Here is a 13,380-nt window from a genome sequence, read left to right as displayed (position 1 = left end):
ATATACTCCTCCCCTCTTAACCACGCCCCCAACCACGCCCCGCCCCACCCCTGACCACACCCCCCGCCTCCCGAAATCGGAGGTTTCAAGGTTGGCAAGTATGCATTTGTGTGTCTGGCATATGTCATTGGTTTATGGGGCACCGATGGCCGTGCCCTGGGAAAATCTGCCTAGCAACAAATTGGCGCAGTTGATGAAGTTTTATAACAAAATAGGAGAAGACTTACAGGAATTACTGCTGTCATCCTTGGTGCCATCAAGAGAGCCATCGGGATTCATTTGCAAGTAGTATCCCTGTCTGCAATATAACCTGGTCACTATACCCTTGAGCTGGGGATCTGCAAGGGGGCACAAAAAAGAGTAAAAGATTAGAATGAAAAAAGAGTTTCCATACAGGAAGTCCTGTGAAGATCTGTGGACATTCTGAGCTCAACAGCGACCTCTCTGGTGGCTTTACGTACTGCACCAAAGGGGAATGACCATATCTATTAGAGATGCGCGGATAGGCAATTATTTCATCCGCAACCGCATCACAAAAGTCGTCAACCATCCGCCATTCACCCGAACTAACATTTAATCAAAACCGCACCCGCCCGTTGTTATATATCTAATATAGACGATGCAAGGCATTAGTGAGGTTATAAAGCTTTTGCCTGTTAAAGAAAGGAGACTGATCCAATGCAGCAGAGACATTCAATGCGTGCCACGCAGTCACGGCCCAGACGCACACCAATGCGCAATCATCTGGGAGCCGCGCAGAGCGCACCGGCCTCCAAGCGCGCTCGCGCCACTCAAACTGCTGCAGGCAGCTGCGTTCTATCTTGTTTTAACATCCTGTGGCACTCTTCTGGGATCACGGCGGACGAAACTGCTCATGCTCAGGGTGTTTGTGGAGGTTCGGGGTTTTGCACAAATGTGATGCACCATGTTAGATGTCCCGGTTTTGTGACTGTCGTAGACATAAACAGCGTCGCAGCTTTTGCAAATCACGTAGCCAGCATTACTATCATCCTGATTTACAACCTCATAAAAACGAGTCCACGCTGAACTTTTCTGGCCTTTCTTTCCCCTGGTCTTTAGTATTCCCTTTTTTAGTTTGTCGCGTACCACGTTTGCTGCCGGCGTTGCCATCCCTTTTTTTCTTTTCTTCTTCTGTTGTGGCATATGCTGCAGGAGCCTGCTCGTTTTTCGTATGTGGGTAACAACATTTAACTATGTATATATATTTCCCAATTGGTTTAACTGCCACCCGCCTGAATCTATTTAAATTTTTTTATTTTTTATTTCAACCGCCCGACCCGACCCGCGGATAAAATCTAATTTTTTTTTAATTTCAACCGCCCGACCCGCGGATAATCCGCGGACTCCACGGTTGTGTCCGCAAACCGCGCATCTCTAATATCTATATTGTTGGATAGTGCTTGGAGCTGCACTTGTATGGTTTCTCCATGAGCACAAAGCATCGACATTACAACGACTTCCTCGAAAGCCCCAGGGAGAAGAATACAATCACCTGAACTCTGTGTGTGCATGTAAGAGTAAAAAAAAATAAAAATGTAGGGAACATGGCCACAGAGGGCATAGAAAAGGCTTTTCTCCCCTTGTCTTTGTACTGCCTCCGGCACTTTGCGCCGAAGTGTGGTGTGACGACAACGGGACAATCTGGGACCTTCCTCTGAGAGGAGCTAAGGTGAGCGGGTCTTTGCGAGATAAGTCCCGGCCCGGATCCGGAATGAAGGAATGGCGTTGTCCCAGCTTGCGACATCACTACAATAAGTAGGTCTGGGTTAGTTTTTTGCCTCACTTAAAGTGAGTGAAGAACGCACCACCGACCCGATAGTTCCAGAAAAGACAAAGATGATACATTAGTATGTACTCACAGATGCCACCTGGTGGTTGTTTGAGCACACTGCAGCTAATTCTGGCTAAATTAACCAACCCCCGCTCCCTAATGCTTCAGTCACGCGTAGGATTCTCACAAGAATGAGGCAAAAATACAACCTTACCTATTGTATAAGAACTATCTGGGATTATAGAGACATGGTTTCAAACAGGGGGACTTTTGGTAGTAGGGTCTTTATTCATAAATATATAAATATCAGGTACTACTGAGAATATGCCTGTACCCTATAGGAAGGACTTGTGAGAATCATTTAGTGCCATAATGTCACGGCCCGGGCGCACCTCAGCGCGCATTCAACTCCGCACCACTCCGGCTGCAGCAAGCAGCTGCATTCAATCATCAGCGATTAACGCACCTGTCGCTGATGAGAGGACCCGCCTTCTTAAGCCAGAGCAACCTGCTATCCCGGGCCAGAACGTAGCTACCTGTTCCTGTACAGTAAGCCGATATTTTACTAGCTATGTGCATACTCTCTCTCTGTGTTTCACCCCCTCGTGTCCCCCTCGTCGTCTTCCAGCAGTCTACCTCAGGGACCCGCGTTACGAGCTGTGTGTCTCGTCTCCCTGTGTTCCCCTCTGGTTCTCTGACTGCACCTTTTCGATCTCGAAGTCCCGCCTGGACACGGACTTTGACGCCTCTCTATTGCCCCCGACTACCTTCCTGCTCAAGGACCCCGAGCCAGCCTTGCCCCTCGCTCAACACTACTGGTAACACTCGACATTTAATTCCGACACATAGTCGCACACCATACACATTTTTGGGTTATTTACACACTTCATTTATTTATATATATATATATATATATATATTGTGTGTATATATAAATAAATATAGAGTTAAACGACTGTGCCGTCTTCTTCCCCTGTACAAACCCATAACACAAAAGATAATCGATAATCTAGTAATTGTGGAAGGATGCATATATGTTTAAGAGTTCTTTCTTTTTACATAGCCATGTTTAGATCGGATAGTACTTTTCCTTTGTTCCTTCTACCGGTTTCTTCAGACATTTCAGATGCCTGGTTAGTGTCTTCACCTTTGGAATGTGAAGACCTCCCCCACTGGTTTCTTATCAGTGATGCGAGGGGGAGATGGGGGTTTTCTTTGTGTGAAAAGAAGTTGGGTTTTCCCCTGGAATGCCAGATCAACTAGAGTAAATGATAAATAAATGATAAATGGGTTGTACTTGTATAGCGTTTTTCTACCTTCAAGGTACTCAAAGCGCTTTGACACTACTTCCACATTCACCCATTCACACACACATTCACACACTGATGGAGGGAGCTGCCATGCAAGGCGCTAACCAGCACCCATCAGGAGCAAGGGTGAAGTGTCTTGCTCAGGACACAACGGACATGATGAGGTTGGTACTAGGTGGGGATTGAACCAGGGACCCTCGGGTCGTGCACGGCCATTCTTCCACTGCGCCACGCCGTCCCCTTAGAGTAGCCGATATGAATGTTTTGGTTAAGTTGAACTCCTAAAGCTTTAGTAAAACATGAAAATATTCCAATTCTGTCTTGATGGTCCTTCTTATTCAGCATATATGTCATCGAAAGAACTTGGGATTGACCAGTAACTTAGATTCCCTTGGAGGAAGAACTGGTCCGACGCAACATAATCTACGGCCCTAATTGAGATTTACAGATATAGCCGGTCCGTTCATCCTGTCACTTACAGACGAAATCGGATTTAAAACTAATCCTCCACCAATGCCAAAAAAATACAAAATAAATTAAAAATCAGGGTGCTATCAAAACACCCAGATTCATTTCAGTAAAGATGAAATAAAAATATCTTCCGGCGTCGTCCTTCAAGTGAAAAGAGGCGAGACAAGGACTCGTGGGCAAGAGATGAGTCACTTTTTAGCGGAATTGGACTAAACACACGCACATGCTGAATGAATGCAGCCGAGAGGTGCCAATCAAATGCAATTTGAACATAATCAATAATCTGATAAGGGCTACTTTGGTACATTTTTTGCATTGAAAATACTAAAAGCCAATCAAATGTAATCATGCTAAGCTATCGGATCAAAGCATCCACATTTTATAGCTTTATGTTAAATCTGAGGAAGATCAGTGGTGCAATATTTAATAATGAGGGCAGTGAGAGTTAGCACATTAGCGCATGTGACTCATCACAAAAATGTTTTCAACATTAACCATGTGTACACGTTAGAGATGCGCGGTTTGCGGACACAACCGCGGAGTCCGCGGATTATCCGTGGATCGGGCGGATGAAATTAAAAAAAATAAGATTTTATCCGCGCGCGGGTCGGGTCGGGTGGATTAATTAGATATATTTATTTATTTATTTAGTTTTTTTTTTTTTTTGCGGGTGGCAGTTAAACCAATTGGGAAATATATATACATAGTTAAATGTTGTTACCCACATACGAAAAACGAGCAGGCACCTGCAGCATATGCCACAACAGAAGAAAAAAAAAGAAAAGAGATGGACACTTTTACGGAGCGGAGAAGGGACGCCTCGCCGGGGTCCGGGACCGAGGCCCCTTCCCCCGAGAGGGCCCCACCGGGAGCCGTAGCTGAGGCGATCCGCGAGAAGGGCCCGACGCACATCCAAGGTCACTACCGCGCCCACCGCACCGACACCCCGCCTCGTCCGCCTTCGCCGCGGCCGGCGTCACGCGCAGCAGGTAAGCAGCTTACCTGCCCGCCACCCCCGTGGCCGGGGGCTCGTAACAGGGGTCACTCCGCGCGCTCCGCCCGCGCAGCTTACCTGCCCGCCACCCCTGTTGCCGGGGGCGCGTAACAGGGGTCACTCCGCGCGCAGTGCGCTCACGAAAGGGGTGGGGCTCACCCTGGTTGATATAGACAGCAGGACGGTGGCCATGGAAGTCGGAACCCGCTAAGGAGTGTGTAACAACCCACCTGCCGAATCAACTAGCCCTGAAAATGATTGGCGCTGGAGCGTCGGGCCCATATACCCGGCCGTCGCCGGCAGCGAGACGCGCTTGGAGGTGCGCTCAGCGCGGCTCCCATATGATTGCGCACTGGTGTGCGTCTGGGTCGTGACAGCGTGGCACGCGAAAGTCTGTGCTGCATTGGATCAGTCTCCTTTCTTTAACAGGCAAAAGCTTTATAACCTCAGTGAGGTTATAAAGCTTGCGCACCAAACACGAAGCAAGGCCATGGTGCAGGAGAACAAAGGACTTCTTTCATTTAAGGTTTGTGATAAACCATCAAACTCATTCGTTAAAAGGACTCTATAGTAATATAAAGCGAATTTTTCTGGACATTATCATGCAAGAAAAGTTTATTTTTGGGACCGCGATCACCGCGTAATGATTTTTAAAGGTTGCATTACAAATATTTAACTGTCCCATGTGATCAGCCAGTGCGATTGGAAATCCATGCTCAAATATTGCCTCCGTAAATAAAACTTCGGCATTTATCACATCCAAAGAATCTGTTTGGGCGACGAAAAACGTTGAAAGTTTTCCACTTGTATCGCTAGCAACGGCATTAGACTTGTGTTTTTTTTGTCCCAACGTGGTCTTTTACATCGCTAATTCCTCCGTGTCCGATCGAAAAATCTTGTCTGCACAAGGTGCAATTCGCGTAGTTTTCCCCCTTTTTTTTTTTTTAAATTAATGAAAAACCCGGAATAGGTTGATGAAAACCGTACGAATTACGGGAAAACCGGAGTAGTTGGCAGGCTCACTAATGCCTTGCATCATCTATATTAGGTCGGGCGGATGGCGGGCGGGTGCAGTTCTGATCAAACGTTACATCGGGTGGATGGCGGATGGTTGACGACTTTCTGGCGCGGTTGCGGATGAAATAAATTGCCTATCCGCGCATCTCTAGTACACGTAGATTATTCGCACGTTTTATTTTGACCGCACATGCTCCTTAAGCACAGAATTTACCGGAAAGTCGTTATACAGTCAGTGATAAAGTCAATGCATCATGAGGGGACACATCGTACTGCAAAATTTTCTCAAGACGCTAATTAAGAAATTTAAACATGACTACTTTCTTTGGCCGTCAAACAGCAACCAACATGGCAAATTAAAAAAATATATATTTTGGGACCATTTTAAAATGATTTAAAAGGTATTTTTCATAACAAAGGAGGGAGGCCAAATCCGGTAGTTTTTGACATAGCTGACATCACGCCTCGACCGCCCTTTGGCACTTGGAGATCACTCCAGCAGCACTGAGAGCGGACTCAGCCAAACTACCTGTAGGCAATGTCGCAGTTTTCAATGCCAACAAAGCAATTGACTCAAAAATACACTCCAACATAAATAAAGCTCCACTTTTCTAAAAAAATGCACTAGCTTGATGCTAATATACATTGGCTTTGCTATTGACATGCTACGGATTAGCATTCGTGATTTTACACGGAGATTTTGAACACCTCCAAATTTGTTCATGAAAACTATAACTAAGATGCACGTTGCAATCAAACAGCTGGTGCATAATGAGTACAATACTTGCAGTATTAACACTTTTTAGGGCCCAACAAAAAAAAAACACACCATACACGTGTTGAACTAGGAAATGTAATTGCAACTTAAAGTCATACTTGCAAATGATAATATGATAACTGAACAAGATATCAAAACTGAACAGTGGATGTCATAATAAGCTCATTTTATATACGCTCATTCTATATACGTTCATTTTGGCTGGTCTCAAACCTTAATTTGCTACACCAAATTAACACCAAATTACACACACACACCCCGCGACCTCGAAAGGGACAAGCGGTAGAAAATGGATGGATGGATGGATGGATGGACGCACGCACGCACATGTCACGACTTGGTCCTGGGTGTTTGCTTTTCCGGAAGGCAACGGAAAGTTGGCTCGGGCGAGGCGCGAATGTAAGTGCATGTTTTATTTAATACATCAAAAAAGAACAAACGAAAAGCGCGCACAATGGCGGAGGTACAAAACTAGGCTATTGAAAACAAAACTTGCACATAGGCAGAAACTGTGAACAATGAAACAAAAACACTAACTGTGGCATTAATAAACAAAAACTTACTTGGCATAGACTATGAAGTGCGCAGAGGTAGACAGAGTGTGACAGGGGTATGAATCCGGATGTCGCCAGAAAGACAAACTGAAAACAATGAACTTAAATACTACAGACATGATTAGTGAAAACAGGTGCGTGACTCAAAACGTGAAACAGGTGCGTGACGTGACAGGTGGATACTAATGGTTGCTATGGTGACAAAACAAACAAACGTGCACAAAAAGTCCAAAAACAAAACCGAACATGACTAAAACAAAACATGATAACACAGACATGACAGCACAAACACACACACACACACACACACACACACTTGTATGTATTAGCTTCTTGAAACCTCTGAAAAATGCCTACCTCTTTAGGACCAATTTAGTTAAATTTCTTACAGACACTTGTTATTACATATGTTGGCCAGAGGGGGGATCACTTCAATTTTTTTAGACACACTTGTTATTTCATATGTTGACCAGACGGGGGAGCACTTTTAATACCGATACACAGTCAAGTTCGACCGGTAGGAGGCCGCGGGGAAGACCCAGGACACGTTGGGAAGACTATGTCTCCCGGCTGGCCTGGGAACGCCTTGGGATCCCCCGGGAGGAGCTGGACGAAGTGGCTGGGGAGAGGGAAATCTGGGCTTCCCTGCTTAGGCTGCTGCCCCCGCGACCCGACCTCGGATAAGCGGAAGAAGATAGATGGATATGGATGGATATATATATATATATATATATATATATATATATATATATATATATATATATATATATATATATATATATATATATAAATATATATATATATATATATATATATATATATATATATATTTTATTTATTTATTTTTTTTATTATTAATTTTGGCAATTTCTTACACACACTTGTTATTTCATATGTTGACCAGAGGGGGAGCACGTTTAAAACCGACACACAGTCAACTTTTTGGGACCACCCTAATTTCGACAGATTTCACCACCAGGGGTGCAAATGAGACATTCTCTATTAGATGCAATGTTATTGGGACCATGATTTATGTCATCACTTGTTCACACCTCCTCATATGGAAGGTACTTTTACTTGTTGATGTCTCAAGAAGGGTAGAAATACAAGAACACACACACACACACACACACACACAAACATATTCTTGTAATGGTTACCTTCTTGAGACCTCTGAAAAATGCCTACCTCTTTACGACCACCCTTTCTAGATATATAAAGATTTGTATTTACAACATTAATAATATATACATACTATGCAAATATACAAAAGGTAAGCTTTAAATTAATCTTTTTTTTTTGTAATTAGTTTTTAATCTTCATTATTTACTTCGTTATTAAAGTATGTCTCTACATACATACATACACACACACACACATATATATATATATATATATATATATATATATATATATATATATATTATTAGTTATTTTTTTAATTATTAATCATTTTGTCAAAACGGGGCGCATTTCAATTTCTTACACACACTTGTTATTTCATATGTTCACCAGAGGGGGAGCACTTTTAATACCGATACACAGTCAACTTTTTTGGGACCACCCTTATTTTGATAAATGTCACCAGCAGGGGTGCAAATGAGACATTCTCTATTACATGCAATGGTTTTCCCCCGAAACTCCGAAAGGGACAAGCGGTAGAAAAATGGATAGATGGATGTATGGATGGTTACATTTTTTTTTTTACACAAACTTGTTATTTCATATGTTGATCAGAGGGGGAGCACTTTTAAAACCTTTTAGTTCTTTTTTTAATTATTAATCATTTTGTCAAAACGGGGCGCATTTCAATTTCTTTCACACACTTGTTATTTCATATGTTGACCAGAGGGGGAGCACTTTTAATACCGATACACAGTCAACTTTTTTGGGACCACCCTTATTTTGATAGATGTCACCACCAGGGGTGCAAATGAGACATTCTCTATTACATGCAATGGTTTTCCCCCGAAACTCCGAAAGGGACAAGCGGTAGAAAAATGGATAGATGGATGTATGGATGGTTACATTTTTTTTACACAAACTTGTTATTTCATATGTTGATCAGAGGGGGAGCACTTTTAATACCGACGCACCGTCAACTTATTTGGGACCAGCCTAATTTTAATATATTTCACCAGCAGGGGTGCAAATGAGACATTCTCTATTAGATGCAATGGTTTTCCCCCGCCACCCCGAAAGGGACAAGCGGTAGAAAAATGGATGGATGGATGGTTTTTCCGTATTGGGACCATGATTTCGGTCCTAACTTGTTCACCGGACCTCATATGGAAGGCACTTTTTTTTCCCCTTGATGTCTCAAGAATCGGGTAGAAATACATGAACACACACACACACACACACACACACACACACACACACACACAGTCTTGTATTTCTAGATGTATAAATATTTGTATTTACAACATTAATAATATATACATACTATGCAAATGTAAAACAGCTCATTGTGAAAAATGAGTTGGAGTTTTACAAGAACAGTATTATAGAAAAAGTCGTAATTTTACTCAACGCGAGTCAAATTTCGACAAGAAAAACTGAACATTTGTGCAGTATTATTCTAAAAGTTGGAATTTTACTCAATAACAGTCGCAATTTTACAAGAAGAGCTTCAACTTTTGGCAATTTCATGAAAAGAGTCGTAATTTTACTCCACGAAAGTCACAATTTTATAAGAAAACTTTAAAATGTTGGCAATGTTATAATAACAATCGGAATTCTACTTGGCAAAATGATGACAAAAGTCATGATTTTACTCAAAAAATGTCACTATTTTACAAGAACAACAAAAAAATTGGCGATACTGTGATAAAAGTCAGAATTTTAGAAGACAAATGTCACCATTTTGCATTAAAAAGTAATAATTTTACATAAAAAAAGTAATTATTTTACGAGAAAATATTGCAATATTGCAGAAGCAGAAAGAATATGAGAAATTGTTCCCAATTTTATAAGTGTGAGAAAAAGACTGTTTTTAGTTCCTTTTTTTATTTTAAATTTTTTTGTTTGTAATTTTTTTTTAATCTTCATTATTTATTTCAAGTTATTACAGTATGTCTCTATATACATATTTATTAGATTTTTTTTTTTTAATACATTTTGTCCAAAGGGCCATTTCAATTTCTTACACACACTTGTTATTTCATATGTTGACACACAGTCAATTTGAAAAATCCCTCTTTTTTGGAACCACCCTCATTTTGATCGATTTCGGGTGCAAATGAGACATTCTCTATTAGATGCAATGTTATTGGGACCATGATTTATGTCATCACTTGTTCACACCTCCTCATATGGAAGATACTTTTACTTCTTCATGTCTCAAGAAGGGTAGCAATACAAGAACACACACACACACACACACACACACACATACACACACACACACACACACACACACGCACACACACACACACACACACACACACATACACCCAACACACATTGTGAGTTCAAACCCCGGCCGAGTCATACCAAAGACTATAAAAAATGGGACCCATTACCTCCCTGCTCGGCACTCAGCATCAAGAATTGGAATTGGGGGGTTAAATCACCAAAAAATGATTCCCGGGCGCAGCCACCGCTGCTGCTCACTGCTCCCCTCACCTCCCAGGGGGTGATCAAGGGCGATGGGTCAAAGGCAGAGAATAATTTCGCCACACGTAGTGTGTGTGTGTGACAATCATGGGTACTTGAACTTTGTAACACACACACACACACACACGTCTTGCCTACTTTGTGTGGACCCACGTTTGGTTAGTAGGTTGGGAGGGCCCCCCTTTCCACTATAGCTAGAATGATGGAAAAAATGTATATCTACCACTAGATGGGAGTAGAGAGTTGCAACCTCACTTCAGAATGCAAAACACACAAAGTAAAACAAAATATTTTACTTCTGTAGTTGTGAGGACCAGGAAAATGTCCTCACAAGTCAAAAGGTCCTCACAGAAAGGTTGGTTTGTCAAGTGTATGTCCACACAAGGATGGTGAGACAAGTGCACACACACACACACACACACACACACACACACACACACACACACACACACACACACACACACACACATACATGTCTTGCCTACTTTGTGTGGACCCATGTTTGGTTAGTAGATTGGGAGGGCCCCCCTTTCCACTATAGCTAGAATGATGGAAAAAAATGTATATCTACCACTAGATGGGAGTAGAGAGTTGCAACCTCACTTCAGAATGCAAAACACACAAAGTAAAACAAAATATTTTACTTCTGTAGTTGTGAGGACCAGGAAAATGTCCTCACAAGTCAAAAGGTCCTCACAGAAAGGTTGGTTTGTCAAGTGTATGTCCACACAAGGATGGTGAGACAAGTGCACACACACACACACACACACACACGCACACACATTTTTGTATTTCTTACCTTCTTGAGACCTCCAAACTTGTTCACGGGTCCTCATATGGAAGGTACTTTTCCCTGTTGATGTCTCAAGAACGGTAGAAATACAAGAACACACACACACACACACACACACACACACACACACACACACATATTTTTGTATTTCTCTACCTTCTTGAGACCTCCGAACTTGTTCACGGGTCCTCATATGGACGGCACTTTTCCTTGCTGATGTCTCAAGAAGGCCAGAAATACAAGAACACACACACACACACACACACACACACACACACACACACACACACACACACACACACACATACATGTCTTGCCTACTTTGTGTGGACCCACGTTTGGTTAGTAGATTGGGAGGGCCCCCCTTTCCACTATAGCTAGAATGATGGAAAAAATGTATATCTACCACTAGATGGGAGTAGAGAGTTGCAACCTCACTTCAGAATGCAAAACACACAAAGTAAAACAAAATATTTTACTTCTGTAGTTGTGAGGACCAGGAAAATGTCCTCACAAGTCAAAAGGTCCTCACAGAAAGGTTGGTTTGTCAAGTGTATGTCCACACAAGGATGGTGAGACAAGTGCACACACACACACACACACACACACACACACATTTTTGTATTTCTTACCTTCTTGAGACCTCCAAACTTGTTCACGGGTCCTCATATGGAAGGTACTTTTCCCTGTTGATGTCTCAAGACCGGTAGAAATACAAGAACACACACACACACACACACACACACACACACTCACACACACACACACACACACACACACACACACACACACACACACACACACATATTTTTGTATTTCTCTACCTTCTTGAGACCTCCGAACTTGTTCACGGGTCCTCATATGGAAGGTACTTTTCCCTGTTGATGTCTCAAGACCGGTAGAAATACAAGAACACACACACACACACACACACACACACACACACACACATATTTTTGTATTTCTCTACCTTCTTGAGACCTCCGAACTTGTTCACGGGTCCTCATATGGACGGCACTTTTCCTTGCTGATGTCTCAAGAAGGCTAGAAATACAAGAACACACACACACACACACACACACACATACATGTCTTGCCTACTTTGTGTGGACCCACGTTTGGTTAGTAGATTGGGAGGGCCCCCCTTTCCACTATAGCTAGAATGATGGAAAAAATGTATATCTACCACTAGATGGGAGTAGAGAGTTGCAACCTCACTTCAGAATGCAAAACACACAAAGTAAAAACAAAATATTTTACTTCTGTAGTTGTGAGGACCAGGAAAATGTCCTCACAAGTCAAAAGGTCGGTTTGTCAAGTGTATGTCCACACAAGGATGGTGAGACAAGTGCACACACACACACACACACACACACACACACATTTTTGTATTTCTTACCTTCTTGAGACCTCCAAACTTGTTCACGGGTCCTCATATGGAAGGTACTTTTCCCTGTTGATGTCTCAAGACCGGTAGAAATACAAGAACACACACACACACACACACACACACACACACACACACACACACACACACACACACACACACACACACACACACACACACACACACACACATATTTTTGTATTTCTCTACCTTCTTGAGACCTCCGAACTTGTTCACGGGTCCTCATATGGAAGGTACTTTTCCCTGTTGATGTCTCAAGACCGGTAGAAATACAAGAACACACACACACACACACACACACACACACACACACACATATTTTTGTATTTCTCTACCTTCTTGAGACCTCCGAACTTGTTCACGGGTCCTCATATGGACGGCACTTTTCCTTGCTGATGTCTCAAGAAGGCTAGAAATACAAGAACACACACACACACACACACACACACATACATGTCTTGCCTACTTTGTGTGGACCCACGTTTGGTTAGTAGATTGGGAGGGCCCCCCTTTCCACTATAGCTAGAATGATGGAAAAAATGTATATCTACCACTAGATGGGAGTAGAGAGTTGCAACCTCACTTCAGAATGCAAAACACACAAAGTAAAAACAAAATATTTTACTTCTGTAGTTGTGAGGACCA

The 13,380-nt window shown here is 42.5% G+C and overlaps 1 protein-coding gene across 2 annotated transcripts in view; it reads right to left on the bottom strand.

Annotated features, from left to right (window-relative positions):
* The window catches only part of fgf14 (fibroblast growth factor 14), a 366,219-nt gene that overhangs the window by 101,021 nt on the left and 251,818 nt on the right, over positions 1-13,380 (bottom strand). For both annotated transcript variants that reach the window (XM_061970760.2, XM_061970761.2), the window contains exon 2: positions 228-338. In XM_061970760.2, the coding sequence (XP_061826744.2) occupies positions 228-338 (111 nt within the window). The remainder of the gene's footprint in view (positions 1-227; positions 339-13,380) is intronic.

This window comes from Nerophis lumbriciformis, linkage group LG13 (assembly GCF_033978685.3).
Source record: "Nerophis lumbriciformis linkage group LG13, RoL_Nlum_v2.1, whole genome shotgun sequence".
Classification (NCBI taxonomy): Eukaryota; Metazoa; Chordata; class Actinopteri; order Syngnathiformes; family Syngnathidae; genus Nerophis; species Nerophis lumbriciformis.
This window is presented reverse-complemented; position numbering and strand designations above follow the sequence as displayed.